The 26,607-nt window shown below is 51.9% G+C and overlaps 1 protein-coding gene across 1 annotated transcript in view; it reads left to right on the top strand.

Annotated features, from left to right (window-relative positions):
* Nucleotides 1–16,741: 16,741 nt before the first annotated feature.
* LOC137368609 (prolactin receptor-like) overlaps nucleotides 16,742–26,607 on the top strand; it is a 325,723-nt gene continuing 315,857 nt past the window's right edge. The window contains exons 1-4 of the mRNA XM_068028754.1: nucleotides 16,742–16,768; nucleotides 16,869–16,989; nucleotides 17,121–17,253; nucleotides 18,851–19,020. Coding sequence (XP_067884855.1) covers nucleotides 16,742–16,768; nucleotides 16,869–16,989; nucleotides 17,121–17,253; nucleotides 18,851–19,020 — 451 coding nt within the window. The remainder of the gene's footprint in view (nucleotides 16,769–16,868; nucleotides 16,990–17,120; nucleotides 17,254–18,850; nucleotides 19,021–26,607) is intronic.

The raw sequence follows: 26,607 nt of genomic DNA, 5'->3' as shown, positions 1-26,607 counted from the left end.
TGCAGTGAGAGAGAGACTGGGGAATGGGGGTGTGTGAGAGAGAGACTGGGGAATGGGGAGGTCAGTGAGAGAGAGACTGGGGAATGGGGGGGGTCAGTGTTGGAGAGACTGGGGAATGGGGTGGTGCAGTGAGTGAGAGACTGGGGAAAGGGGGGTGGTCAGTGAGAGAGAGACTGGAGGGGTCAGTGAGAGAGAGACTGGGGAATGGGGGGGTGGTCAGTGTGTGAGAGACTGGGGAATGGGGGGGGTGCAGTGACTGAGAGACTGGGGAATGGGGGGGGTGTCAGTGTGTGAGAGACTGGGGAATGGGGGGGGTGCAGTGAGAGAGAGACTGGGGAAAGGGGGGGTCAGTGAGAGAGAGACTGGAGGGGTCAGTGAGAGAGAGACTGGAGAATGGGGGGGGGGGTCAGTGAGAGAGAGACTGGGGAATGGGGGTTCATTGAGAGAGAGACTGGGGAATGGGAGGGGCAGTGAGAGAGAGACTGGGGAATGGGGGGGGGTGTCAGTGTGTGAGAGACTGGGGAATGGGGGGGGTGCAGTGAGAGAGAGACTGGGGAAAGGGGGGGTCAGTGAGAGAGAGACTGGAGGGGTCAGTGAGAGAGAGACTGGAGAATGGGGGGGGGGTCAGTGAGAGAGAGACTGGGGAATGGGGGGCAGTGAGAGAGAGACTGGGGAAAGTGGGGGGGGGGGCAGTGAGAGAGAGACTGGAGGGTTCAGTGAGAGAGAGACTGGAGAATGGGGGGGTCAGTGAGAGAGAGACTGGGGAATGGGGGGGGGCAGTGAGAGAGAGACTGGAGGGGGCAGTGAGAGAGAGACTGGGGAAAGTGGGGGTCAGTGAGAGAGAGACTGGAGGGGTCAGTGAGAGAGAGACTGGAGAATGGGGGGTGGGGTCAGTGAGAGAGAGACTGGGGAATGGGGGGGCAGTGAGAGAGAGACTGGAGGGTTCAGTGAGAGAGAGACTGGAGAATGGGGGGGGTCAGTGAGAGAGAGACTGGGGAATGGGGGGGCAGTGAGAGAGAGACTGGAGGGGGCAGTGAGAGAGAGACTGGGGAAAGTGGGGGTCAGTGAGAGAGAGACTGGAGGGGTCAGTGAGAGAGAGACTGGAGAATGGGGGGGGGGGTCAGTGAGAGAGAGACTGGGGAATGGGGGGGCAGTGAGAGAGAGACTGGGGAAAGTGGGGGTCAGTGAGAGAGAGACTGGAGGGGTCAGTGTGTGAGAGACTGGGGAATGGGGGGGGCAGTGAGAGAGATTCTGGTGAATGTGGGGGTCAGTGAGAGAGACTGGGGAATGCGGTGGGGGCAGTGACAGAGAGACTGGGTAACTGGGGGGGGTGTCAGTGAGAGAGAGACTGGGGAATGGGGGGCGGCAGTGAGAGGGAGACTGGGGAATGGGGGGGGGCAGTGAGAGAGAGACTGGGCAACTGGGGGGGGAGGTCAGTGTGTGAGAGACTGGGGAATGGGGGGGCATTGAGAGAGATACTGGTGAATGGGGGGTCAAAGGGAGCGAGACTGGGGAATGGGGGTTCATTGAGAGAGAGACTGGGGAATGGGGGGGGCAGCGAGACAGATACTGGTGAATGTGGGGGTCAGTGAGAGAGACTGGGGAATGGGGGGGGTCAGTGAGAGAGACTGGGGAATGGGGGCGCAGTGTGAGAGTGACTGGGGAATGGGGGTTCATTGAGAGAGAGACTGGGGAATGGGGGTTCATTGAGAGAGAGACTGGGGAATGGGAGGGGCAGTGAGAGAGAGACTGGGGAATGGGGGGGGGTGCAGTGAAAGAGAGACTGGGTAACTGTGGGGGGGGGTCAGTGTGTGAGAGTCTGGGGAATGGGGGGGCAGTGAGAGAGACTGGGGAATGGGGGGGTTCAGAGAGAAAGAGACTGGAGAATGTGGGGGTCAGTGAAAGAGACTGCGGAATGGGGCGGTCAGAGAGAGAGAGACTGGGGAATGGGGGGGCAGTGTGAGTGAGACTGGGGAATGGGGGGTCAGAGAGTGAGAGACTGCGGAATGGGGGGGGGGGTCAGAGAGAGAGAGACTGGGGAATGGGGGGGGTCAGAGAGAGAGAGACTGGGGAAAGGGGGGGACAGTGAGAGAGACTGGTGAATGGGGGGGTCAGAGAGAGAGATACTGGGTAACTGGAGGTGCAGTGAGAGAGAGACTGGGGAAAGGGGGAGTCAGTGAGAGAGAGACTGGAGGGGTCAGTGAGAGAGAAACTGGGTAACTGGAGGTGCAGTGAGAGAGAGACTGGGGAAAGGGGGAGTCAGTGAGAGAGAGACTGGAGGGGTCAGTGAGAGAGAAACTGGGGAATGGGGGGGCGCAGTGAGAGAGAGACTGGGGAAAGGGGGGGGGTGCAGTGAGAGAGAGACTGGGGAAAGGGGGGGTCAGTGAGAGAGAGACTGGGGAATGGGGGGGGCAGTGAGAGAGAGACTGGGGAATGGGGGGGCAGTGAGTGAGAGACTGGGGAAAGGGGGGGTGCAGTGAGAGAGAGACTGAGGAAAGGGGGGGTCAGTGAGAGAGAGACTGGGGAAAGGGGGGGTGCAGTGAGAGAGAGACTGGGGAAAGGGGGGGTCAGTGAGAGAGAGACTGGAGTGGTCAGTGAGAGAGAGACTGGGGAAAGGGGGGGCAGTGAGAGAGAGACTGGGGAATGAGGGGTGCAGTGAGAGAGAGACTGGGTAACTGGAGGTGCAGTGAGAGAGAGACTGGGGAAAGGGGGAGTCAATGAGAGAGAGACTGGAGGGGTCAGTGAGAGAGAGACTGGGGAATGGGGGGCGTAGTGAGAGAGAGACTGGGGAAAGGGGGGGTGTAGTGAGAGAGAGACTGGAGGGGTCAGTGAGAGAGAGACTGGAGAATGGGGGGGGTCAGTGAGAGAGAGACTGGGGAATGGGGGGGCAGTGAGAGAGAGACTGGGGAAAGTGGGGGGGGGGCAGTGAGAGAGAGACTGGAGGGTTCAGTGAGAGAGAGACTGGAGAATGGGGGGGGTCAGTGAGAGAGAGACTGGGGAATGGGGGGGGGCAGTGAGAGAGAGACTGGAGGGGGCAGTGAGAGAGAGACTGGGGAAAGTGGGGGTCAGTGAGAGAGAGACTGGAGGGGTCAGTGAGAGAGAGACTGGAGAATGGGGGGGTGGTCAGTGAGAGAGAGACTGGGGAATGGGGGGGCAGTGAGAGAGAGACTGGAGGGTTCAGTGAGAGAGAGACTGGAGAATGGGGGGGGTCAGTGAGAGAGAGACTGGGGAATGGGGGGGGGCAGTGAGAGAGAGACTGGAGGGGGCAGTGAGAGAGAGACTGGGGAAAGTGGGGGTCAGTGAGAGAGAGACTGGAGGGGTCAGTGAGAGAGAGACTGGAGAATGGGGGGGGGCAGTGAGAGAGAGACTGGGGAATGGGGGGGCAGTGAGAGAGAGACTGGGGAAAGTGGGGGTCAGTGAGAGAGAGACTGGAGGGGTCAGTGTGTGAGAGACTGGGGAATGGGGGGGGCAGTGAGAGAGATTCTGGTGAATGTGGGGGTCAGTGAGAGAGACTGGGGAATGCGGTGGGGGCAGTGACAGAGAGACTGGGTAACTGGGGGGGGTGTCAGTGAGAGAGAGACTGGGGAATGGGGGGCGGCAGTGAGAGGGAGACTGGGGAATGGGGGGGGCAGTGAGAGAGAGACTGGGCAACTGGGGGGGGGGGTCAGTGTGTGAGAGACTGGGGAATGGGGGGGCATTGAGAGAGATACTGGTGAATGGGGGGTCAGAGGGAGCGAGACTGGGGAATGGGGGTTCATTGAGAGAGAGACTGGGGAATGGGGGGGGCAGCGAGACAGATACTGGTGAATGTGGGGGTCAGTGAGAGAGACTGGGGAATGGGGGGGGTCAGTGAGAGAGACTGGGGAATGGGGGCGCAGTGTGAGAGTGACTGGGGAATGGGGGATCATTGAGAGAGAGACTGGGGAATGGGGGTTCATTGAGAGAGAGACTGGGGAATGGGAGGGGCAGTGAGAGAGAGACTGGGGAATGGGGGGGGGGTGCAGTGAAAGAGAGACTGGGTAACTGTGGGGGGGGGTCAGTGTGTGAGAGTCTGGGGAATGGGGGGGGCAGTGAGAGAGACTGGGGAATGGGGGGGTTCAGAGAGAAAGAGACTGGAGAATGTGGGGGTCAGTGAAAGAGACTGCGGAATGGGGCGGTCAGAGAGAGAGAGACTGGGGAATGGGGGGGCAGTGTGAGTGAGACTGGGGAATGGGGGGTCAGAGAGTGAGAGACTGCAGAATGGGGGGGGGGGTCAGAGAGAGAGAGACTGGGGAATGGGGGGGGGTCAGAGAGAGAGAGACTGGGGAAAGGGGGGGACAGTGAGAGAGACTGGTGAATGGGGGGGTCAGAGAGAGAGATACTGGGTAACTGGAGGTGCAGTGAGAGAGAGACTGGGGAAAGGGGGAGTCAGTGAGAGAGAGACTGGAGGGGTCAGTGAGAGAGAAACTGGGTAACTGGAGGTGCAGTGAGAGAGAGACTGGGGAAAGGGGGAGTCAGTGAGAGAGAGACTGGAGGGGTCAGTGAGAGAGAAACTGGGGAATGGGGGGGCGCAGTGAGAGAGAGACTGGGGAAAGGGGGGGGTGCAGTGAGAGAGAGACTGGGGAAAGGGGGGGTCAGTGAGAGAGAGACTGGGGAATGGGGGGGGCAGTGAGAGAGAGACTGGGGAATGGGGGGGCAGTGAGTGAGAGACTGGGGAAAGGGGGGGTGCAGTGAGAGAGAGACTGAGGAAAGGGGGGGTCAGTGAGAGAGAGACTGGGGAAAGGGGGGGTGCAGTGAGAGAGAGACTGGGGAAAGGGGGGGTCAGTGAGAGAGAGACTGGAGTGGTCAGTGAGAGAGAGACTGGGGAAAGGGGGGGCAGTGAGAGAGAGACTGGGGAATGAGGGGTGCAGTGAGAGAGAGACTGGGTAACTGGAGGTGCAGTGAGAGAGAGACTGGGGAAAGGGGGAGTCAATGAGAGAGAGACTGGAGGGGTCAGTGAGAGAGAGACTGGGGAATGGGGGGGCGTAGTGAGAGAGAGACTGGGGAAAGGGGGGGTGTAGTGAGAGAGAGACTGGGGAAAGGGGGGGTCAGTGAGAGAGAGACTGGGGAATGGGGGGCAGTGAGAGAGAGACTGGGGAATGGGGGGGCAGTGAGTGAGAGACTGGGGAAAGGGGGGGTGCAGTGAGAGAGAGACTGGGGAAAGGGGGGTCAGTGAGAGAGAGACTGGGGAAAGGGGGGGGTGCAGTGAGAGAGAGACTGGGGAAAGGGGGGGGGTGCAGTGAAAGAGAGACTGGGGAAAGGGGGGGTGCAGTGAGAGAGAGACTGGGGAATGGGGGGTGGGGGCAGTGAGAGAGAGATTGGGTAACTTGGGGGGGGGGGTGGGGGTCAGTGTGTGAGAGACTGGGGAATGGGGGGGTGCAGTGAGAGAGAGACTGGGGAATGGGGGGGGGGGGTGAGAGAGAGACTGGGGAATGGGGAGGTCAGTGAGAGAGAGACTGGGGAATGGGGGGGGGTCAGTGTTGGAGAGTCTGGGGAATGGGGTGGTGCAGTGAGTGAGAGACTGGGGAAAGGGGGGGGGGTCAGTGAGAGAGAGACTGGAGGGGTCAGTGAGAGAGAGACTGGGGAATGGCGGGGGGGGGTGGTCAGTGTGTGAGAGACTGGGGAATGGGAGGGGTGCAGTGAGAGAGAGACTGGGGAATGGGGGGGGTCAGTGTGTGAGAGACTGGGGAATGGGGGGGGTGCAGTGAGAGAGAGACTGGGGAAAGGGGGGGTCAGTGAGAGAGAGACTGGAGGGGTCAGTGAGAGAGAGACTGGATAATGGGGGGGTCAGTGAGAGAGAGACTGGGGAATGGGGAGGCAGTGAGAGAGAGACTGGGGAAATGGGGGGGGGCAGTGAGAGAGAGACTGGAGGGGTCAGTGAGAGAGAGACTGGAGAATGGGGGGGGGGGGTCAGTGAGAGAGAGACTGGGGAATGGGGGGGGGGCAGTGAGAGAGAGAGACTGGAGGGGTCAGTGAGAGAGAGACTGGGGAATGGGGGGGGCAGTGAGAGAGAGACTGGGGAAAGTGGGGGTCAGTGAGAGAGAGACTGGAGGGGTCAGTGAGAGAGAGACTGGAGAATGGGGGGGGGTCAGTGAGAGAGAGACTGGGGAATGGGGGGGCAGTGAGAGAGAGACTGGGGAAAGTGGGGGTCAGTGAGAGAGAGACTGGAGGGGTCAGTGTGTGAGAGACTGGGGAATGGGGGGGCAGTGAGAGAGATTCTGGTGAATGTGGGGGTCAGTGAGAGAGACTGGGGAATGGGGGGGGCAGTGAGAGAGAGACTGGGGAATGCGGTGGGGGCAGTGACAGAGAGACTGGGTAACTGGGGGGGGGGTCAGTGTGTGAGAGACTGGGGAATGGGGGAGGCATTGAGAGAGATACTGGTGAATGGGGGGTCAGAGGGAGCGAGACTGGGGAATGGGGGTTCATTGAGAGAGAGACTGGGGAATGGTGAGGGTCAGCGAGACAGATACTGGTGAATGTGGGGGTCAGTGAGAGAGACTGGGGAATGGAGGGGGTCAGTGAGAGAGATACTGGTGAATGTGGGGGTCAGTGAGAGAGACTGGGGAATGGGGGCGCAGTGTGAGAGTGACTGGGGAATGGGGGTTCATTGAGAGAGAGACTGGGGAATGGGGGTTCATTGAGAGAGAGACTGGGGAATGGGAGGGGCAGTGAGAGAGAGACTGGGGAATGGGGGGGTGCAGTGAAAGAGAGACTGGGTAACTGTGGGGGGGGGTGGTCAGTGTGTGAGAGACTGGGGAATGGGGGGGGCAGTGAGAGAGACTGGGGAATGGGGGGGTTCAGAGAGAAAGAGACTGGTGAATGTGGGGGTCAGTGAGAGAGACTGGGGAATGGGGCGGTCAGAGAGAGAGAGACTGGGGAATGGGGGGGGCAGTGTGAGTGAGACTGGGGAATGGGGGGTCAGAGAGTGAGAGACTGGGGAATGGGGGGGGGTCAGAGAGAGAGAGACTGGGGAATGGGGGGGTCAGAGAGAGAGAGACTGGGGAAAGGGGGGGTCAGTGAGAGAGACTGGTGAATGGGGGGGTCAGAGAGAGAGAGACTGGGGAATGGAGAGGGCAGTGTGAGAGAGACTGGGGAATGGGGGTTCATTGAGAGAGAGACGGGAATGGGGAGGGTCAGAGATAGAGAGACTGGGGAATGGGGGGGGTCAGAGAGAGAGAGACTGGGGAAAGGGGGGGTCAGTGAGAGAGACTGGTGAATGTGGGGGTCAGTGAGAGAGAGACTGGGGAATGGGGAGGGTCAGAGATAGAGAGACTGGGGAATGGGGGGGGGGGGGTCAGAGAGAGAGAGACTGGGGAAAGGGGGGGTCAGTGAGAGAGACTGGTGAATGTGGGGGTCAGTGAGAGAGAGACTGGGGAATGGGGGGGGCAGTGTGAGAGAGACTGGGGAATGGGGGTTCATTGAGAGACGGGGGAATGGGGAGGGCAGTGTGAGAGAGACTGGGGAATGGGGGTTCATTGAGAGACTGGGGAATGGGGAGGGTCAGTGAGAGAGATACTGGGTAACTGGGGGGGGGTGGGGTCAGTGTGTGAGAGACTGGGGAATGGGGGGGGCAGTGTGAGAGAGACTGGGGAATGGGGGGTCAGAGAGAGAGAGCCTGGGAATGGGGGGTCAGAGAGAAAGAGACTGGGGAATGGGGGGGGCAATGTGAGAGAGACTGGGGAATGGGGGTTCATTGAGAGAGAGACTGGGGAATGGGGAGGGTCAGTGAGAGAGATACTGGGTAACTGGGGCGGGGGGGTCAGTGTGTGAGAGACTGGTGAATGGGGGGTCAGTGAGAGACAGACTAAGGAATGGGGGGGGATCTGTGAGAGAGACTGGGGAACGGGGCAACGGGTTTCGGCGAGAGATACGGGGGAATGAAGGGGGTCAGGAGACAGTCCGGGGAATGGGGTGTCCGTCAGAGAGACCAGAGAATGGGGGGGGTTCAGGGAGAGAGACTGGGGTATGCCGATGTCAGTGGGAGACTGGGGTATTGGGGAGTCAGAGAGAGAGAGAGTGGGGAATGGGTGGGTCAGTGAGAGAGAGACTGGGGAATGGGCTTTCAGTGAGAGAGAGACGAGGGACTGGGGGGCTTAACAAAGAACAAAGAACAGTACAGCACAGGAACAGGCCATTCGACCCTCCAAGCCTGCACCGATCTTGATGCCTGCCGAAACTAAAACCTTCTGCACTTCCGGGGTCCGTATCCCTCTATTCCCTTCCTATTCATGTATTTGTCAAGATACCTCTTAAACGTCTCTATCGTACCTGTTTCCACCACCTCCCCTGGCAGCAAGTTCCAGGCACTCACCACCCTCTGTGCAAAGAACGTGCCTCGCACATCCCCTCTAAACTTTGCCCCTCTCACCTTAAACCTATGTCCCCTAGCAACTGACTCTTCCACCCTGGGAAAAAGCTTCTGACTATCCACTCTGTCCATGCCGCTTATAACTTTGTAAACTTCTATCATGTCGCCCCTCCACCTCCGTCATTCCAGTGAAAACAATCCGAGTTTATCCAACCTCTCCTCATAGCTAATGCCCTCCAGACCAGGCAACATCCCGGTAAACCTCTTCTGTACCCTCTACAAAGCCTCCACGTCCTTCTGGTCGTGTGGCGACCAGAATTGCACGCAATATTCTAAGTGTGGCATAACTAAAGTTCTGTACAGCTGCAGCATGACATGCCAATTTTTATACTCTATGCCCCGACTGATGAAGGCAAGCATGCCGGATGCCTTCTTGACTACCTTATCCATCTGCGTTACCACTTTCAGTGACCTGTGGACCTGTACGCCCAGATATCTCTGCCTGTCAATACTCCTGAGGGTTCTGCCATTTACTGTATACTTCCCACCTGCATTATACCTTCCAAAATGCATTACCTCACATTTGTCCGGATTAAATTCCATCTGCCATTTCTCCGCCCACGTCTCCAACCGATCTATATCCTGCTGTATCCTCTGACAATCCTCATCACTATCCGCAACTCCACCAACCTTTGTGTCATCCGCAAACTTACTAATCAGACCAGCTACATTTTCCTCCAAATCATTTATATATACTACAAAGAGCAAAGGTCCCAGCACTGATCCCTGCGGAACACCACTAGTCACATCCCTCCATTCAGAAAAGCACCCTTCCACTGCTACCCTCTGTCTTCTATGACTGAGCCAGTTCTGTATCCATCTTGCCAGCTCACCTCTGATCCCGTGTGACCTTTTGTACCAGTCTGCCATGAGGGACCTTGTCAAAGGCTTTACTGAAGTCCATATAGATAACATCCACTACCCTTCCTTCATCAATCATCTTTGTCACTTCCTCAAAAAACTCGATCAAATTAGTGAGACACGACCTCCCCTTCACAAAACCATGCTGTCTCTCGCTAATAAGTTTGTTTGTTTCCAAATGGGAGTAAATCCTGTCCCGAAGAATCCTCTCTAATAGTTTCCCTACCACTGACAAAAGGCTCACAGACCTATAATTTCCTGGATTATCCTTGCTACCCTTCTTAAACAAAGGAACAACATTGGCTATTCTCCAGTCCTCTGGGACCTCACCTGTCACCAATGAGGATGCAAAGATTTCTGTCAAGGCCCCAGCAATTTCTTCCCTTGCCTCCCTCAGTATTCTGGGGTAGATCCCATCAGGCCCTGGGGACTTATCTACCTTAATGCTTTGCAAGACACCCAACACCTCCTCCTTTTTGATAATGAGATGACTGAGACTATCTACACTCCCTTCCCTAGGCTCATCATCCACCAAGTCCTCTCATTGCTGAATACTGATGCTAAGTACTCATTTAGTAACTCGCCGATTTCCTCTGGTTCCACACATAGATTCCCTTCTCTGTCCTTGAGTGGGCCAACCCTTTCCCTATTACCCTCTTGCACTTTATATATGTATAAAAAGCCTTGGGATTTTCCTTAATCCTGTTTGCCAATGACTTCTCATAACCCCTTTTAGCCCTCCTAACTCCTTGCTTAAGTTCCTTCCTACTGTCTTTATATTCCTCAAGGGATTCGTCTGTTCCCAGCCTTCCAGCCCTTACAACTGCTTCATTTCTCTTTTTGACGAGGCTCACAATATCCCGCGTTATCCAAGGTTCCCGAAACTTTTTTTAGAACATTACAGCGCAGTACAGGCCCTTCGGCCCTCGATGTTGCGCCGACCTGTGAAACCATCTGACCTACACTATTCCATTTTCATCCATGTGTCTATCCAATGTCCACTTAAATGCCCTTCAAGTTGGCGAATCTACTACTGCTGCAGGCAGGGCGTTCCACGCCCTTACTACTCTCTGAGTAAAGAAACTACCTCTCACATCTGTCCTATATCTATCACCCCTCAACTTGAAGCTATGTCCCCTCGTGTTTGCCATCACCATCCGAGGAAAAAGACGCTCACTATCCACCCTATCTAACCCTCTGATTATCTTATATGTCTCTATTAAGTCACCTCTCCTCCTCCTTCTCTCCAACGAAAACAACCTCAAGTCCCTCAGCCTTTCCTCGTAAGACCTTCCCTCCATACCAGGCAACATCCTAGTAAATCTCCTCTGCACCCTTTCCATAGCTTCCACATCCTTCCTATAATGCGGTGACCAGAACTGCACGCAATACTCCAGGTGCGGTCGCACCAGAGTTTTGTACAGCTGCAGCATGACCTCGTGGCTCCGAAACTCGACCCCCCTACTAATAAAAGCTAACACACCATATGCCTTCTTAACAGCCCTATTAACCTGGTTAGCAACCTTCAGGGATTTATGCACCTGGACACCAAGATCTCTCTGTTCATCTACACTACCAAGAATCTTCCCATTAGCCCAGTGCTCTGCATTCCTGTTACTCCTTCCAAAGTGAATCACCTCACACTTTTCCGCATTAAACTCCATTTGCCATCTCTCAGCCCAGCTCTGCAGCCTATCTATGTCTCTCTGTACCCTACAACATCCTTCAGCACTATCCACAACTCCACCGACCTTAGTGTCATCTGCAAATTTACTAACCCACCCTTCTACACCCTCTTCCAGGTCATTTATAAAAATGACAAACAGCAGTGGCCCCAAAACAGATCCTTGCGGTACACCACTAGTAACTAAACTCCAGGATGAACATTTGCCATCAACCACCACCCTCTGTCTTCTTTCAGCTAGTCAATTTCTGATCCAAAGCTCTAAATCGCCTTCAACCCCATACTTCCGTATTTTCTGCAATAGCCTACCGTGGGGAACCTTATCAAACGCCTTACTGAAATCCATATACACCACATCCACTGCTTTACCCTCATCCACCTGTTTGGTCACCTTCTCGAAAAACTCAATAAGGTTTGTGAGGCACGACCTACCCGTCACAAAACCGTGCTGACTATCTCTAATGTACTTATTCTTTTCAAGATGATTATAAATCCTGTCTCTTATAACCTTTTCCAACATTTTACCCACAACCGAAGTAAGGCTCACAGGTCTATAATTACCAGGGCTGTCTCTACTCCCCTTCTTGAACAAGGGGACAACATTTGCAATCCTCCAGTCTTCCGGCACTATTCCTGTCGACAATGACGACATAAAGATCAAGGACAAAGGCTCTGCAATCTCCTCCCTCGCTTCCCAGAGAATCCTAGGATAAATCCCATCTGGCCCAGGGGACTTATCTATTTTCACACCTTCCAAAATTGCTAACACCTCCTCCTTGTGAACCTCAATCCCATCTAGCCTCGTAGCCTGAATCTCAGTATTCTCAACAACATTTTCTTTCTCTACTGTAAATACTGACGCAAAATATTCATTTAACACTTCCCCTATCTCCTCTGATTCCACACACAACTTCCCACTACTATCCTTGATTGGCCCTAATCTAACTCTAGTCATTCTTTTATTCCTGATATACCTATAGAAAGCCTTAGGGTTTTCCCTGATCCGAACCACCAATGACTTCTCGTGTCCTCTCCTTGCTCTTCTTAGCTCTCCCTTTAGATCCTTCCTGGCTAGCTTGTAGCTCTCAAGCGCCCTAACTGAGCCTTCACGTCTCATCCTAACATAAGCCTTCTTCTTCCTCTTGACAAGCGCTTCAACTTCTTTAGTAAACCACGGCTCCCTCGCACGACAACTTCCTCCCTGCCTCACAGGTACATACTTATCAAGGACACGCAGTAGCTGCTCCTTGAATAAGCTCCACATTTCGATTCTTCCCATCCCCTGCAGTTTCCTTCCCCATCCTACGCATCCTAAATCTTGCCTAATCGCATCATAATTTCCTTTCCCCCAGTTATAATTCTTGCCCTGCGGTATATACCTGTCCCTGCCCATCGCTAAGGTAAACCTAACCGAATTGTGATCACTATCACCAAAGTGCTCACCTACATCTAAATCTAACACCTGGCCGGGTTCATTTCCCAGTACCAAATCCAATGTGGCATCGCCCCTGGTTGGCCTGTCTACATACTGTGTCAGAAAACCCTCCTGCACACACTGAACAAAAACTGACCCATCTAAAGTACTCGAACTATAGTATTTCCAGTCGATATTTGGAAAGTTAAAGTCCCCCATAACAACTACCCTGTTACTCTCACCCCTGTCGAGAATCATCTTCGCTATCCTTTCCTCTACATCTCTGGAACTGTTCGGAGGTCTATAAAAGACTCCCAACAGGGTAACCTCACCTCTCCTGTTTCTAACCTCAGCCCATACTACCTCAGTAGACGAGTCCTCAAACGTCCTTTCTGTCGCTGTAATACTCTCCTTGATTAACAATGCCACACCCCCCCCTCTTTTACCATCTTCTCTGTTCTTACTGAAACATCTAAATCCCGGAATCTGCAACATCCATTCCTGCCCCTGCTCTACCCATGTCTCCGAAATGGCCACTACATCGAGATCCCAGGTACCAACCCATGCTGCAAGCTCACCCACTTTATTCCGGATGCTCCTGGCGTTGAAATAGACACACTTTAAACCAGGTTCTTGCTTGCCAGTGCCCTCTTGCGTCCTTGTAACCATATCCCTGACCTCACTACTCTCAACATCCTTCTTCCTCACAGGAACATGCTGGTCCTGGATTCTAATCAACTGACATTTGAAAGACTCCCACGTCAGATGTTGATTTACCCTCAAACAGCCGCCCCCAATCTAAATTCTTCAGTTCCTGCCTAATATTGTTATAATTATCCTTCCCCCAATTTAGCACCTTCACCCGAGGACTACTCTTATCCTTATCCACAAGTACCTTAAAACTTATGGAATTATGGTCACTGTTCCCGAAATGCTCCCCTACTGAAACTTCGACCACCTGGCCGGGCTCATTCCCCAATACCAGGTCCAGAATGGCCCCATCCCTAGTTGGACTATCTACATATTGTTTCAAGAAGCCCTCCTGGATGCACCTCACAAATTCTGCCCCATCCAAGCCCCTAGCACTAAGTGAGTCCCAGTCAATATAGTGGAAGTTAAAATCACCCACCACTACAACCCTGTTACCTTTACATCTTTCCAAAATCTGTCTACATATCTGCTCCTCTACCTCCCGCTGGCTGATGGGGGGCCTGTAGAAAACCCCCAACATCGTGACTGCACCCTTCCTATTCCTGAGCTCCACCCATATTGCCTCGCTGCATGACCCCTCTGAGGTGTCCTCCCGCAGTACAGCTGTGATATTCTCCTTAACCAGTAATGCAACTCCCCCACCCCTTTTACATCCCCCTCTATCTCGCTTGAATCTTCTAAATCCTGGAACATTTAGCTGCCAATCCTGTCCTTCCCTCAACCAAGTCTTTGTAATAGCAACAACATCATAGTTCCAAGTACTAATCCAAGCTCTAAGTTCATCTGCCTTACCTGTTATACTTCTCGTATTGAAACAAATGCACTTCAGACCACCAGTCCCGCTGTTCTCCGCAACATCTCCCTGCCTGCTCTTCCTCTTAGTCTTACTGGCCTTATTTACTAGTTCCCCCTCATTTATTTCACCTGCTTTCCTACTGCTCTGGTTCCTACCCCCCTGCCACACTAGTTTAAACCCTCCCGAGTGACGCTAGCAAACCTCGCAGCCAGGATATTTGTGCCCCTCCAGTTTAGATGCAACCCGTCCTTCTTGTACAGGTCCCATCTGTCCCTGAAGAGATCCCAATGGTCCAGATATCTGAAACCCTCCCTTCTACACCAGCTGTTCAGCCACGTGTTTAGCTGCACTATCTTCCTATTTCTAGCCTCACTGGCACGTGGCACAGGGAGTAATCCCGAGATTACAACCCTAGAGGTCCTGGAATGGGGGTGGTCAGTGAGGGAGACTGGGGATTGGGGGGTTCAGGGAGGGAGATTGGGGAATGGGGGGGTCAGTGAGAGAGAGACTGGTGAATGGGGGTTCAGTGAGAGAGAGACAGGGAATGAGGTTCAGTGACAGAGACTGGGGAATGGGCATTCAGTGAGAGAGAGACTGGGGAATGGGAGGGGGTTCAGTGAAAGGGAGACTGGGGAATGGGGGGGTGGTCAGTGAGAGAGACTGGAAAATCGGAGGGGTCAGAGAGAGAGACTGGGGAATGGGGGGGTGGTCAGTGTGAGACTGCGGAATGGGGGTGATCAGTGAGAGAGACTGGGGAATCAGAGGGTCAGTGAGAGAGAGACTGGGTAATGGGGGGGATCAGTGAGAAAGAGACTGGGGAATGGGGGGAAGGTCAGTGAGAGAGAGACTGGGTAATGGGGGGGATCAGTGAGAAAGAGACTGGGGAATGGGGGGAAGGTCAGTGAGAGAGAGACTGGGGAATGGGGGGGGGGGTGGTCAGTGTGAGACTCCGGAATCGGGGGGATCAGTGAGAGAGACTGGGGAATCAGAGGGTCAGTGAGAGAGAGCCTGGGGAATGGGGGGGGGGGGGGGAATCAGTGAGAAAGAGACTGGGGAATGGGGCGGGGGGTCGATGAGAGAGATACTGGGTAACTGGGGGAAGGTCAGTGAGAGAGAGACTGGGGAATGGGGGTTCAGTGAGAGAGACTCTGGGGAATGGGAGCTCAGTGAGAGAGAGACTGGGGAATGGGGGTCAGTGAGAGAGAGGGACTGGAGAATGGGGGGGTTGGTCAGTGTGAGAGAGACTACGGAATGTGGGGGGATCTGTGAGAGAGACTGGGGAATGGGGACAATTGTTTCGGGGAGAGGTACTGGGGAATGAAAGGGGTCAGGAGAGAGTCCGGGGAATGGGGTACCAGTCAGAGAGACTGGAGGATGGTGGGGGGGTGGTCAGAGAGAGAGACTGGAGTATGCCGGTGTCAGTGGGAAAAAGACTGGGGTATTGGGGAGTCAGAGAAAGAGAGTGGGGAATGGGGGCTCAGTGAGAGAGACTGGGGATTGGGGGGGGGGGTGTCAGGGAGAGAGAGACGGGAATGGGGGTGTCAGTCAGAGATAGACTGGGCAATGGTGGGGTCAGTGAAAGAGAGACTGGGGAATGGGAGGGGTCAATGAGAGAGAGACTGGGGAATGGGGGGGTCAATCAGAGAGAGAGTGGGGAATGGGGGCCAGTGAGAGAGACTGGAGAATGGTGGGGTGGTCAGTGTGAGAGAGACTGTGGAATAGGAGGGTCAATGAGAGAGAGACTGGGGAATGGGGGGATCAGTGAGAGAGAGACTGGGGTATTGGGGAGTCAGAGAGAGAGAGTGGGGAATGGGGGCTCAGTGAGAGAGACTGGGGATTGGGGGGGGTGGTCAGGGAGAGAGACGGGAATGGGGGTGTCAGTCAGAGAGAGACTGGGCAATGGGGGCTTCAGTGAAAGAGAGACTGGGGAATGGGAGGGGTCAATGAGAGAGAGAATGGGGAATGGGGGGGGGCGGTCAGGGAGAGAGAGACTGGGGTATGCCGGTGTCAGTGGGAGAGAGACTGGGGTATTTGGGAGTCAGAGAGAGAGAGTGGGGAATGGGGGCTCAGTGAGAGAGACTGGAGAATGGTGGGGTGGTCAGTGTGAGAGAGACTGTGGAATAGGAGGGTCAGTGAGAGAGAGACTGGGCAATGGGGGCTTCAGTGAAAGAGAGACTGGGGAATGGGAGGATCAGTGAGAGAGAGACTGGGGAATGGGGGAATCAGTGAAAGAGAGACTGGGGAATGGGAGGGGTCAATGAGAGAGAGACTGGTTGAGAGAGTGGTTAATAAAGCATTCAGTATCCAGGGCTTTATTAATAGGGGAATAGAGTACAAGAGCAAGGAAGTTATGTTGAACTTGTATAAGACACTAGTTCAGCCTCAGCTGGAATTTTGTGTCCAGTTCTGGGCACCGCACTTGAGGAAAGACGTGAGGTCATTGGAGAGAGTAGAGAAGAGATTCACAAGCATGGTTCCAGGGATGAGGAATTTCAGTTATGAAGATAGATTGGAGAAGTTAGGACTGTTTTCCCTGGAGAAGAGAAGGCTGAGAGGTGATTTGATGGAGGTATTCAAAATCATGAGGGGTCTGAACAGAGTAGATAGAGAGAAACTGTTCCCACTTGTGAAAGGATCGAGAACGAGAGGGCACAGATTTAAGGTATTTGGTAAGAAAAGCAAAAATGACATGAGGGAAAACTTTTTTACACAGCGCGTAGTTAAGGTCTGGAATATGCTGCCTCAGAACGTGGTGGAGGCAGGTTCAACTGAAGCATTCAAAAGGGAATTAGACAGTTATATGAAAAGGAAGAATGTGCAGGGTTATGGGGGGAAGGCAGGGGAATGGAACTGAGGGAGCTGCTCTTTCAGAGAGCCGGCGTGGACACGATGGGCCGAATGGCCTCCTTCTGTGCTGTAATAATTCTGTGATTCTATGAGGGTTGGAGAAGTTCAATTGGCTGGAGTGTAGGCTCAATTTGATTTTGCTCTGTGTTTTGTGAATCTTTGTTTACAGCCAGAAGCCCAGGTGGTTTGGAGACTATCGACAGCAGCAATGGGCATGAGGCTGAGAGTGAGGCCATTGTCAGTCCTCGTCATCCTTCTCACCCTCTTCAAATATTCCCTCAATGTGAGAGGTAAGTAAGTAGAATCGAGCCTCACTGAACACAGGGACTTGCTTTGCCTGTGCCTGTTTTCTCTCTCTGTTATTTTGTGCCTTGTTTCTTTGTCAGATGTTCACTGGTTATTATCTTGTTGTCACTCACAGCAATGTCGACACTGGAGAAACCCAGCATTACTCGCTGCCGCTCGCCAGACAAGGAGACGTTTACCTGTTGGTGGGAGCCAGGTTCTGACGGAGGGTTACTGACCAATTACACACTGTGGTACAGTGTGGAGGGGTAAGCGCAGCTGCACTGTGGCGTCACTCCACACCAGTAATCAGGAGTTCAAACTAGGGGGTGTTGGAGTGAGGACTCCATTCCCCATCCTGATGAAACTGAATCCATAGTCTGGGCACAGGGACCCGATCAGGCACCCATTCTGTACCAGGGAGCAGGGTGCCTCTGCTGCACCTTCACTGCTCTCAGATCCTTTCCCGTAACAATGGAGTTGCCCCTTTCGAATCATAGAATGTTTACTGCACAGAAAGAGGCCACTTGGCCTGTCATGTCTGTGCCGGTCAAAAAACGATCCATCTATTCTAATCCCACCTTCCAGCATTTGGTCCATACCCCTGCAGATTACAGCACTTGAGGTGCATATCCAGACTCCTTTTAAATGAGTTGAGGGTTTCTGCCTCAACTACCCTTTCAGGCAGTGAGTTCCAGACCATCACCACCCTCTGGGTGAAAAAGTATTTCCTCATCTCCCCTCTAATTTTTCTACCAATCACTTTAAATCTATGCCCCCTCGTCACTGACCTCTCTGCTAAGGTGAATAGACCCTTCACCTCCACTCTATCCAGGCCCCTCACAATTTTGTATATTTCAATCAGATCTCCCCTCAGCCTTCTCTGTTACAAGGAGAACAACCCCAGCCGATCCAATCTTTCCTCATAGCTGCATTTTTCCAGTCCTGGCAACATCCTCGTAAATCTCCTCTGTCCCCTCTCTAGTGCAATTACATCCTTTCTGTAATGAGGTGACCAGAACTGCACACATTACTCAAGTTGTGGCCGAACCAATCAGTTATACAGTTCCAGCATAACCTCCCTGCTCTTATATTCTATTCCACAGCTAATAAAGGAAAGGATTCCATATGCCTTCTTCACCACCTTATCGACCTGTCCTGCTACCTTCAGGGATCTGTGGACATTCACTCCAAGGTCCCTCACTTCCTCTACGCTTCTCAGTGTTTTTCCATTAATCGTGTATTCCTTTGCCTTGTTTGACTTGCTGTTTTTATTAACTCTGTTTCTCTCTCCACAGATACTGCCTGACCTGCTGAGTATTTCCAGCACTTGCTGTTTTTATTAACTCTGTTTCTCTCTTCACAAATACTGCCCGACCTGCTGAGTATTTCCAGCACTTGCTGTTTTTATTAACTCTGTTTCTCTCTCCACAGATACTGCCTGACCTGCTGAGTATTTCCAGCACTTGCTGTTTTTATTAACTCTGTTTCTCTCTCCACAGATACTGCCTGACCTGCTGAGTATTTCCAGCACTCGCTGTTTTTATTAACTCTGTTTCTCTCTTCACAGATACTGCCTGACCTGCTGAGTATTTCCAGCACTTGCTGTTTTTATTAACTCTATTTCTCTCTCCACAGATACTGCCTGACCTGCTGAGTATTTCCAGCACTCGCTGTTTTTATTCCAGAAAGCACAGTGTTGATATTGGGTGCTAAGAAACTGGGTTAAGAGTGACTCAGCCCTGGGGAGGTGTCTTGTTCAACAGCTTTGATTGCTGGTGTCTGTTCCAGTGAGATGGATGGGGAAGGGTCAGGAGGGAGTCCAGTTCGTGTTCCTAGCTGACTGATGTGTCTGCTCATCCACAGGGACAAGCTGGAGCACGAGTGCACAGACTACCAGACCATGGGCCCAAACAGCTGCTTCTTTGACAGGAATCACACCTCCATCTGGGTCATTTACACCATCACTGTCATCGCCACCAATCAGATGGGCAGCAGCAGATCAGATCCTGTCTTCATCGATGTGACCTACATAGGTGGGTGAGGACTGATATTTAACTACAGACTGCTTCACAACAGCCCTATCCAGGTGAATTCAAGAACTATCCCGGCACCCCACAGAGATAGATATATCTTAAGCAGGGCTACAGTCCGTCCAAACTAAGAGACAGGTATATCTTATCTGATGTTGGAATGTAGGACAGGCGTCAGGAGATGCCCTGGTAAGCGTGGGTCTATCCTGGCCAAGCTTCGGTCCCTTCTTCCAAAACTCCCCCTAGGCAGAGGCTTCACTGTCACCAACCTGCAGGTCACTGCAGCAATGGCCTGTGGTTAAATTCACAGGAACAGGAGGAGGCCATTCAGCCCCTCGAGACTATTACACAGGAACAGGAGGAGGCCATTCAGCCCCTCAACCCTGTTACACAGGAACAGGAGGAGGCCATTCAGTCCCTCGAGACTGTTACACAGGGACAGGAGGAGGCCATTCAGCCCCTCGAGACTGTTACACAGGGACAGGAGGAGGCCATTCAGCCCCTCAATCCTGTTACACAGGAACAGGAGGAGGCCATTCAGCCCCTCGAGACTGTTACACAGGAACAGGAGGAGATCATTCAGCCCCGCGAGACTGTTACACAGGAACAGGAGGAGACCATTCAGCCCCTCGAGACTGTTACACAGGGACAGGAGGAGGCCATTCAGCCCCTCAATCCTGTTAAACAGGAACAGGAGGAGGACATTCAGCCCCTCGAGAATATTACACAGGAACAGGAGGAGGCCATTCAGCCCCTTGAGACTGTTACACGGGAACAGGAGGAGGCCATTCAGCCCCTCGAGACTGTTACACAGGAACAGGAGGAGACCATTCAGCCCCTCGAGCCTGATACACAGGAACAGGAGGAGGCCATTCAGCCCCTCGAGACTGTTACACAGGAGCAGGAGGAGGCCATTCAGCCCCTCGACACTGTTACACAGGAGCAGGAGGAGGCCATTCAGCCCCTCGAGACTGTTACACAGGAGCAGGAGGAGGCCATTCAGCCCCTCGAGCCTGTTACACAGGAACAGGAGGAGGCCATTCAGCCCCTCGATCCTGTTACACAGGAGCAGGAGGAGGCCATTCAGCCCCTCGAGACTGTTACACAGGAGCAGAAGGAGGCCATTCAGCCCCTCGATCCTGTTACACAAGAACAGGAGGAGGCCATTCAGCCCCTCGAACTATACCAAAATTCGGCAGGAGCTGGGAAATGTAGATTGGGAGCAGCTGTTTGAAGGTAAATCCACATTTGATATGTGGGAGGCTTTTAAAGAGAGGTTGATTAGCGTGCAGGAGAGACATGTTCCTGTGAAAATGAGGGATAGAAATGGCAAGATGAGGGAACCATGGATGACAGGTGAAATTGTGAGACTAGCTAAGAGGAAAAAGGAAGCATACATAAGGTCTAGGCAGCTGAAGAAAGACGAAGCTTTGAAAGAATATCGGGAATATAAGACCAATCTGAAACGAGGAATTAAGAGGGCAAAAAGGGGTCATGAAATATCTTTAGCAAACAGGGTGAAGGAAAATCCCAAAGCCTTTTATTCATATATAAGGAGCAAGAGGGTAACTAGAGAAAGGATTGGCCCACTCAAGGACAAAGGAGGAAAGTTATGTGTGGAGTCAGACAAAATGGGTGAGATTCTAAATGAGTACTTTGCATCGGTATTCACCGAGGAGAGGGACATGACGGATGTTGAGGTTAGGGACAGATGTTTGATTACTCGAGGTCAAGTCGGCATAAGGAGGGAGGAAGTGTTGGGTATTCTAAAAGGCATTAAGGTGGACAAGTCCCCAGGTCCGGATGGGATCTATCCCAGGTTACTGAGGGAAGCGAGAGAGGAAATAGCTGGGGCCTTAACAGATATCTTTGCAGCATCCTTAAACACGGGTGAGGTCGCGGAGGACTGGAGAATTGCTAATGTTGTCCCCTTGTTTAAGAAGGGTAGCAGGGATAATCCAGGTAATTATAGACCGGTGAGCCTGACGTCAGTGGTAGGGAAGCTGCTGGAGAAGATACTGAGGGATAGGATCTATTCCCATTTGGAAGAAAATGGTCTTATCAGTGATAGGCAACATGGTTTTGTGCAGGGAAGGTCATGTCTTACCAACTTAATAGAATTCTTTGAGGAAGTGACAAAGTTGATTGATGAGGGAAGGGCTGTAGATGTCATATACATGGACTTCAGTAAGGCGTTTGATAAGGTTCCCCATGGTAGGCTGATGGAGAAAGTGAAGTCGCATGGGGTCCAGGGTGCACTAGCTAGATGGATAAAGAACTGGCTGGGCAACAGGAGACAGAGAGTAGCAGTGGAAGGGAGTTTCTCAAAATGGAGACGTGTGACCAGTGGTGTTCCACAGGGATCCGTGCTGGGACCACTGTTGTTTGTGAGATACATAAATGATTTGGAGGAAAGTATAGGTGGTCTGATTAGCAAGTTTGCAGACGACACTAAGATTGGTGGAGTAGCAGATAGTGAAGGGGACTGTCAGAGAATACAGCAGAATATAAATAGATTGGAGAGTTGGGCAGAAAAATGGCAGATGGAGTTCAATCAGGGCAAATGCGAGGTGATGCATTTTGGAAGATCCAATTCAAGAGTGAACTATACAGTAAATGGAAAATTCCTGGGGAAAATTGATGTTCAGAGAGACTTGGGTGTTCAGTTCCATTGTTCCCTGAAGGTGGCAACGCAGGTCAATAGAGTGGTCAAGAAGGCATACGGCATGCTTTCCTTCATCGGACGGGGTATTGAGTACAAGGGTTGGCAGGTCATGTTACAGTTGTATAGAACTTTGGTTCGGCCACATTTGGAATACTGCGTGCAGTTCTGGTCGCCACATTACCAAAAGGATGTAGATGCTTTGGAGAGTGTGCAGAGGAGGTTCACCAGGATGTTACCTGGTATGGAGGGCGCTAGCTATGAAGAGAGGTTGAGTAGATTAGGATTATTTTCATTAGAAAGATGGAGGTTGAGGGGGGACCTGATTGAGGTGTACAAAATCATGAGAGGTATAGACAGGGTGGATAGCAAGAAGCTTTTTCCCAGAGTGGGGGATTCAATTACTAGGGGTCACGAGTTCAAAGTGAGAGGGGAAAAGTTTAGGGGGGATATGCGTGGAAAGTTCTTTACGCAGAGGGTGGTGGGTGCCTGGAACGCGTTGCCAGCGGAGGTGGTAGACGCGGGCACGATAGCGTCTTTTAAGATGTATCTGGACAGATACATGAATGGGTAGGAAGTAAAGAGATACAGACCCTTAGAAAATAGGCGTCATGTTTAGATAGAGGATCTGGATCGGCGCAGGCTTGGAGGGCCGAAGGGCCTGTTCCTGTGCTGTAATTTTCTTTGTTCTTTGTTCTTTGTTCTTTGAACAGGAGGAGGCCATTCAGCCCCTCGAGCCTGTTACACAGGAACAGGAGGAGGCCATTCAGCCCCTCGATCCTGTTACACAGGAACAGGAGGAGGCCATTCAGCCCCTCGAGACTGTTACACAGGAACAGTAGGAGGCCATTCAGCCCCTCGATCCTGTTACACAGGAACACATGAGGAGGCCATTCAGCCCCTCGAGACTGTTACACAGGAACAGGAGGAGGCCATTCAGCCCCTCGAGACTGTTACACAGGAGGTGGAGGAGGCCATTCAGCCCCTCGAGACTGTTACACAGGAACAGGAGGAGGTCGTTCAGCCCCTCAAGTCTGTTACACAGGAACAGGAGGAGGCCATTCAGCCCCTCAAGTCTGTTACACAGGAACAGGAGGAGGCCATTCAGCCCCTCGATCCTGTTACACAGGAGCAGGAGGAGGCCATTCAGCCCCTCGAGACTGTTACACAGGAGCAGGAGGAGGCCATTCAGCCCATCGAGCCTGTTACACAGGAACAGGAGGAGACCATTCAGCCCCTCGAGCCTGTTCCGACATTCGATTAGATCATGGCTGATCTATATCTTAATTCCATAGAGCCATCGAAGTAGTCCATTTAGCCCGTTGAGTCCATGCTGGCTCTCTGTAGTGTTATCCAGTCAGTCCCATCCCCTGCTCTATCCCTGTAGCCCTGCAAGTCTATTTCTCTCAGGTGTCCAATCAACTTCCTACTAAAGTCATTTCCACCGCCCTTGTAGGCAGCGAGTTCCAGTTCATTACTGTGTAAAAAAGTTCTTCCTCATATTCCCCCTGCATCTCTTGCCCAAAATCTTCAATCTGTGTCTCCTAGTCCTTGTACCATCAGTTAATGGGGACAGTTTTTTCTTACCCATCTTATCTAAGCCTGTCGTAATCTTGAACACTTCTATCAAATCTCCCCTCAATCTCCTTTGTTCTAAGGACAACAACCCCAGCTTTTCCAACCTAACCTTGTAACTAAAATCCTCCATCCCTGGATCCATTGTGGTAAATCTCCTCTGCACCCTCTCAAGGACCCTCACATCCTTCCTGAAGTGTGATGACAAGAAAAAAAAAGGAAAAAGTGTTGGGTGTCTTGCAAAGCATTAAGGTAGATAAGTCCCCAGGGCCTGATGGGATCTACCCCAGAATACTGAGGGAGGCAAGGGAAGAAATTGCTGGGACCTTGACAGAAATCTTTGCATCCTCATTGGCTGCAGGTGAGGTCCCAGAGGACTGGAGAATAGCCAATGTTGTTCCTTTGTTTAAGAAGGGTGGCAAGGATAATCCAGGAAATTATAGGCTGGTGAGCCTTACATCAGTGGTAGGGAAATTATTAGAGAGGATTATTCGGGACAGGATTTACTCCCATTTGGAAACAAACAAACTTATTAGTGAGAGGCAGCATGGTTTTGTGAAGGGGAGGTCGTGTCTCACTAACTTGATTGAGTTTTTTGAGGAAGTGACGAAGATGATTGATGAAGGGAGGGCAGTGGATGTTATCTATATGGACTTCAGTAAAGCCTTTGACAAGGTCCTTCATGGCAGACTGATACAAAAGGTGAAGTCACATGGGATCAGAGGTGAGCTGGCAAGATGGATACAGAACTGGCTCTGTCATAGAAGACAGAGGGTGGGTGTTTTTCTGAATGGAGGAATGTGAGTTGTGGTGTTCCGCAGGGATCAGTGCGGGGACCTTTGCTGTTTGTAGTATATATAAATGATTTGGAGGAAAATGTAGCTGGTCTGATTAGTAAGTTTGCGGACGACACAAAGGTTGGTGGAGTTGCGGATAATGATGAGGATTGTCAGAGGATACAGCAGGATATAGATCGGTTGGAGACTTGGGCGGAGAAATGGCAGATGGAGTTTAATCCGGACAAATGTGAGGTAATGCATTTTGGAAGGTCTAATGCAGGTGGGAAGTATATAGTAAATGGCAGAACCCTCAGGAGTGTTGACAGGCAGAGAGATCTGGGCGTACAGGTCCACAGGTCACTGAAAGTGGCAACGCAGGTGGATAAGGTAGTCAAGAAGGCATACGGCATGCTTGCCTTCATCGGTCGGGGCATAGAGTATAAAAATTGGCAAGTCATGTTGCAGCTGTACAGAACCTTAGTTAGGCCACACTTAGAATATTGCGTGCAATTCTGGTCGCCACACTACCAGAAGGATGTGGAGGCTTTGGAGAGGGTACAGAAGAGGTTTATCAGGATGTTGCCTGGTCTGGAGGGCATTAGCTATGAGGAGAGGTTGGAAAAACTCGGATTGTTTTCACTGGAACGACGGAGGTGGAGGGGCGACATGATAGAGGTTTACAAAGTTATGAGCGGCATGGACAGAGTGGATAGTCAGAAGCTTTTTCCCAGGCTGGAAGAGTCAGTTACTAGGGGACATAGGTTTAAGGTGTGAGGGGCAAAGTTTAGAGGGGATGTGCGAGGCAAGTTCTTTGCACAGAGGGTGGTGAGTGCCTGGAACTTGCCGCCGGGGGAGGTGGTGGAAGCAGGTACAATAGCGACGTTTAAGAGGCATCTTGACAAATACATGAATAGGAAGGGAATAGAGGGATATGGGTCCCGGAAGTGCAGAAGGTGTTAGTCTAGGCAGGCATCAAGATCGGCGCAGGCTTGGAGGGCCGAATGGCCTGTTCCTGTGCTGTACTGTTCTTTGTTCTTTGGACACAATACTCCAGTTGGTGCCGAACCAGAGCTTTATAAAGGTTCAGCATAACTTGACTGCTTTTGTACTCAATGCCTCTATTTATGAAGCCCAAGATCCCATGTGCTTTACTAACCACTCTCTCAATATGTCCTGCCACCTTCAACGATCGATGCACATCCACCCCTAGGTCCCTCTGTTCCTGCACACTCTTTAGAACTGTGTCATAGTATATATTGGCTCTTCCTATTCCTTCTGCCAGAATTTATCACCTCACACTGGTCAGTATTAAATTCCATCTGCCACCTCTCTGCCCATTCTGCTCGCCTATCTATGTCCTGGTGCCTAGCAACATAGGAATATAGGAGCAGGAGCATGCCATTCAGCCCATCGAGACTGCTCCGCCATTCAATACGATCATGGCTGATTATCCACTTCAATGCCTTTTTCCCACACTATCCTCATATCCCTTCACAACCCTCTGAGTAAAGACATTTCTCCTCATTTCTGTCCTGTGGCTTCCCCCTTATTTTGAAATTATGTTCCCTGGTTCTAGACTCCCAACCAGGAGAAACATCTGACCTGCATCTACCCTGTCTGTCCCTTTAAGTATTTTGTAGGTTTCAATGAGATTACCTCTCATTTTTCGAAACTCTGGAGAATACAGGCCCAGTTTCCCCAAACTCCCTTCATAGGACAGTCCCGCCGTGCTGGGAACAAGTCTGGTGAACCTTCATTGCACTCCCTCTATGGCAATAATATCCTTCCTAAGGTAAGGAGACCAAAACTGCACACAGTACTCCAGGTGCTGTCTCAGCAAGGTTCTGTACAATTGAAGCAAGGAACTTATTGACAAGGACACCCAGGTCCCTTTGTTTATCTACACTTTCTAATCTCTTACCATTTAAGAAATACTCTGCACATCTGTTCCTCCTACCAAAGCGGATAACCTCACATTTTTCCACATTATATTCCATCTGCCACGTTCTTGCCCACTCACTAAGTCTGTTCAAATCCCCTTGAAGCCGCTTTGCATCTTCCTCACAACACACATTCCCACCTAGTTTTGTGTTATCCGTGAACTTGGAAATATTACATTTGGTCCCAACATCCAAATCATTGATATATATTGTGAACAGCTGGGGCCCAAGTACTGATCCCTGCGGTATCCCACTAGTCACAGACTGCCAATGCGAGAGTGACCTGTTTATTCCTACTCTCTGTTTTCTGTCTGTTAACCAATCCTTAATCCACACCAGTATATTACCTCCTATCCCATGTGCTTTAATTTTGCTAACCAACCTCCTGTGGGGGGCTTTATCAAAAACCTTCAAAAATCCAAGTATACCACGTCCACCGACTCCCCTTTATCAATTCTGTTAGTGACATCCTCAAAAAACTCCAACAGGTTCGTCAAACATGATTTCCCATTCATAAATCCATGTTGACTTTGCCCAATCAGATCATTATTATCCAAGTGTCCATTTATCACATCCTTTAGAATAGATTCTAATATTTTCCCAATGACTGTTCTAAGGCTAACAGGTCTGTAAT

Source organism: Heterodontus francisci, chromosome 4 (genome assembly GCF_036365525.1).
Source record: "Heterodontus francisci isolate sHetFra1 chromosome 4, sHetFra1.hap1, whole genome shotgun sequence".
In the NCBI taxonomy this organism is placed as follows: domain Eukaryota; kingdom Metazoa; phylum Chordata; class Chondrichthyes; order Heterodontiformes; family Heterodontidae; genus Heterodontus; species Heterodontus francisci.
The sequence above is the reverse complement of the archived record's forward strand: the minus strand, read 5'-3'. Positions and strand labels throughout refer to the sequence as shown.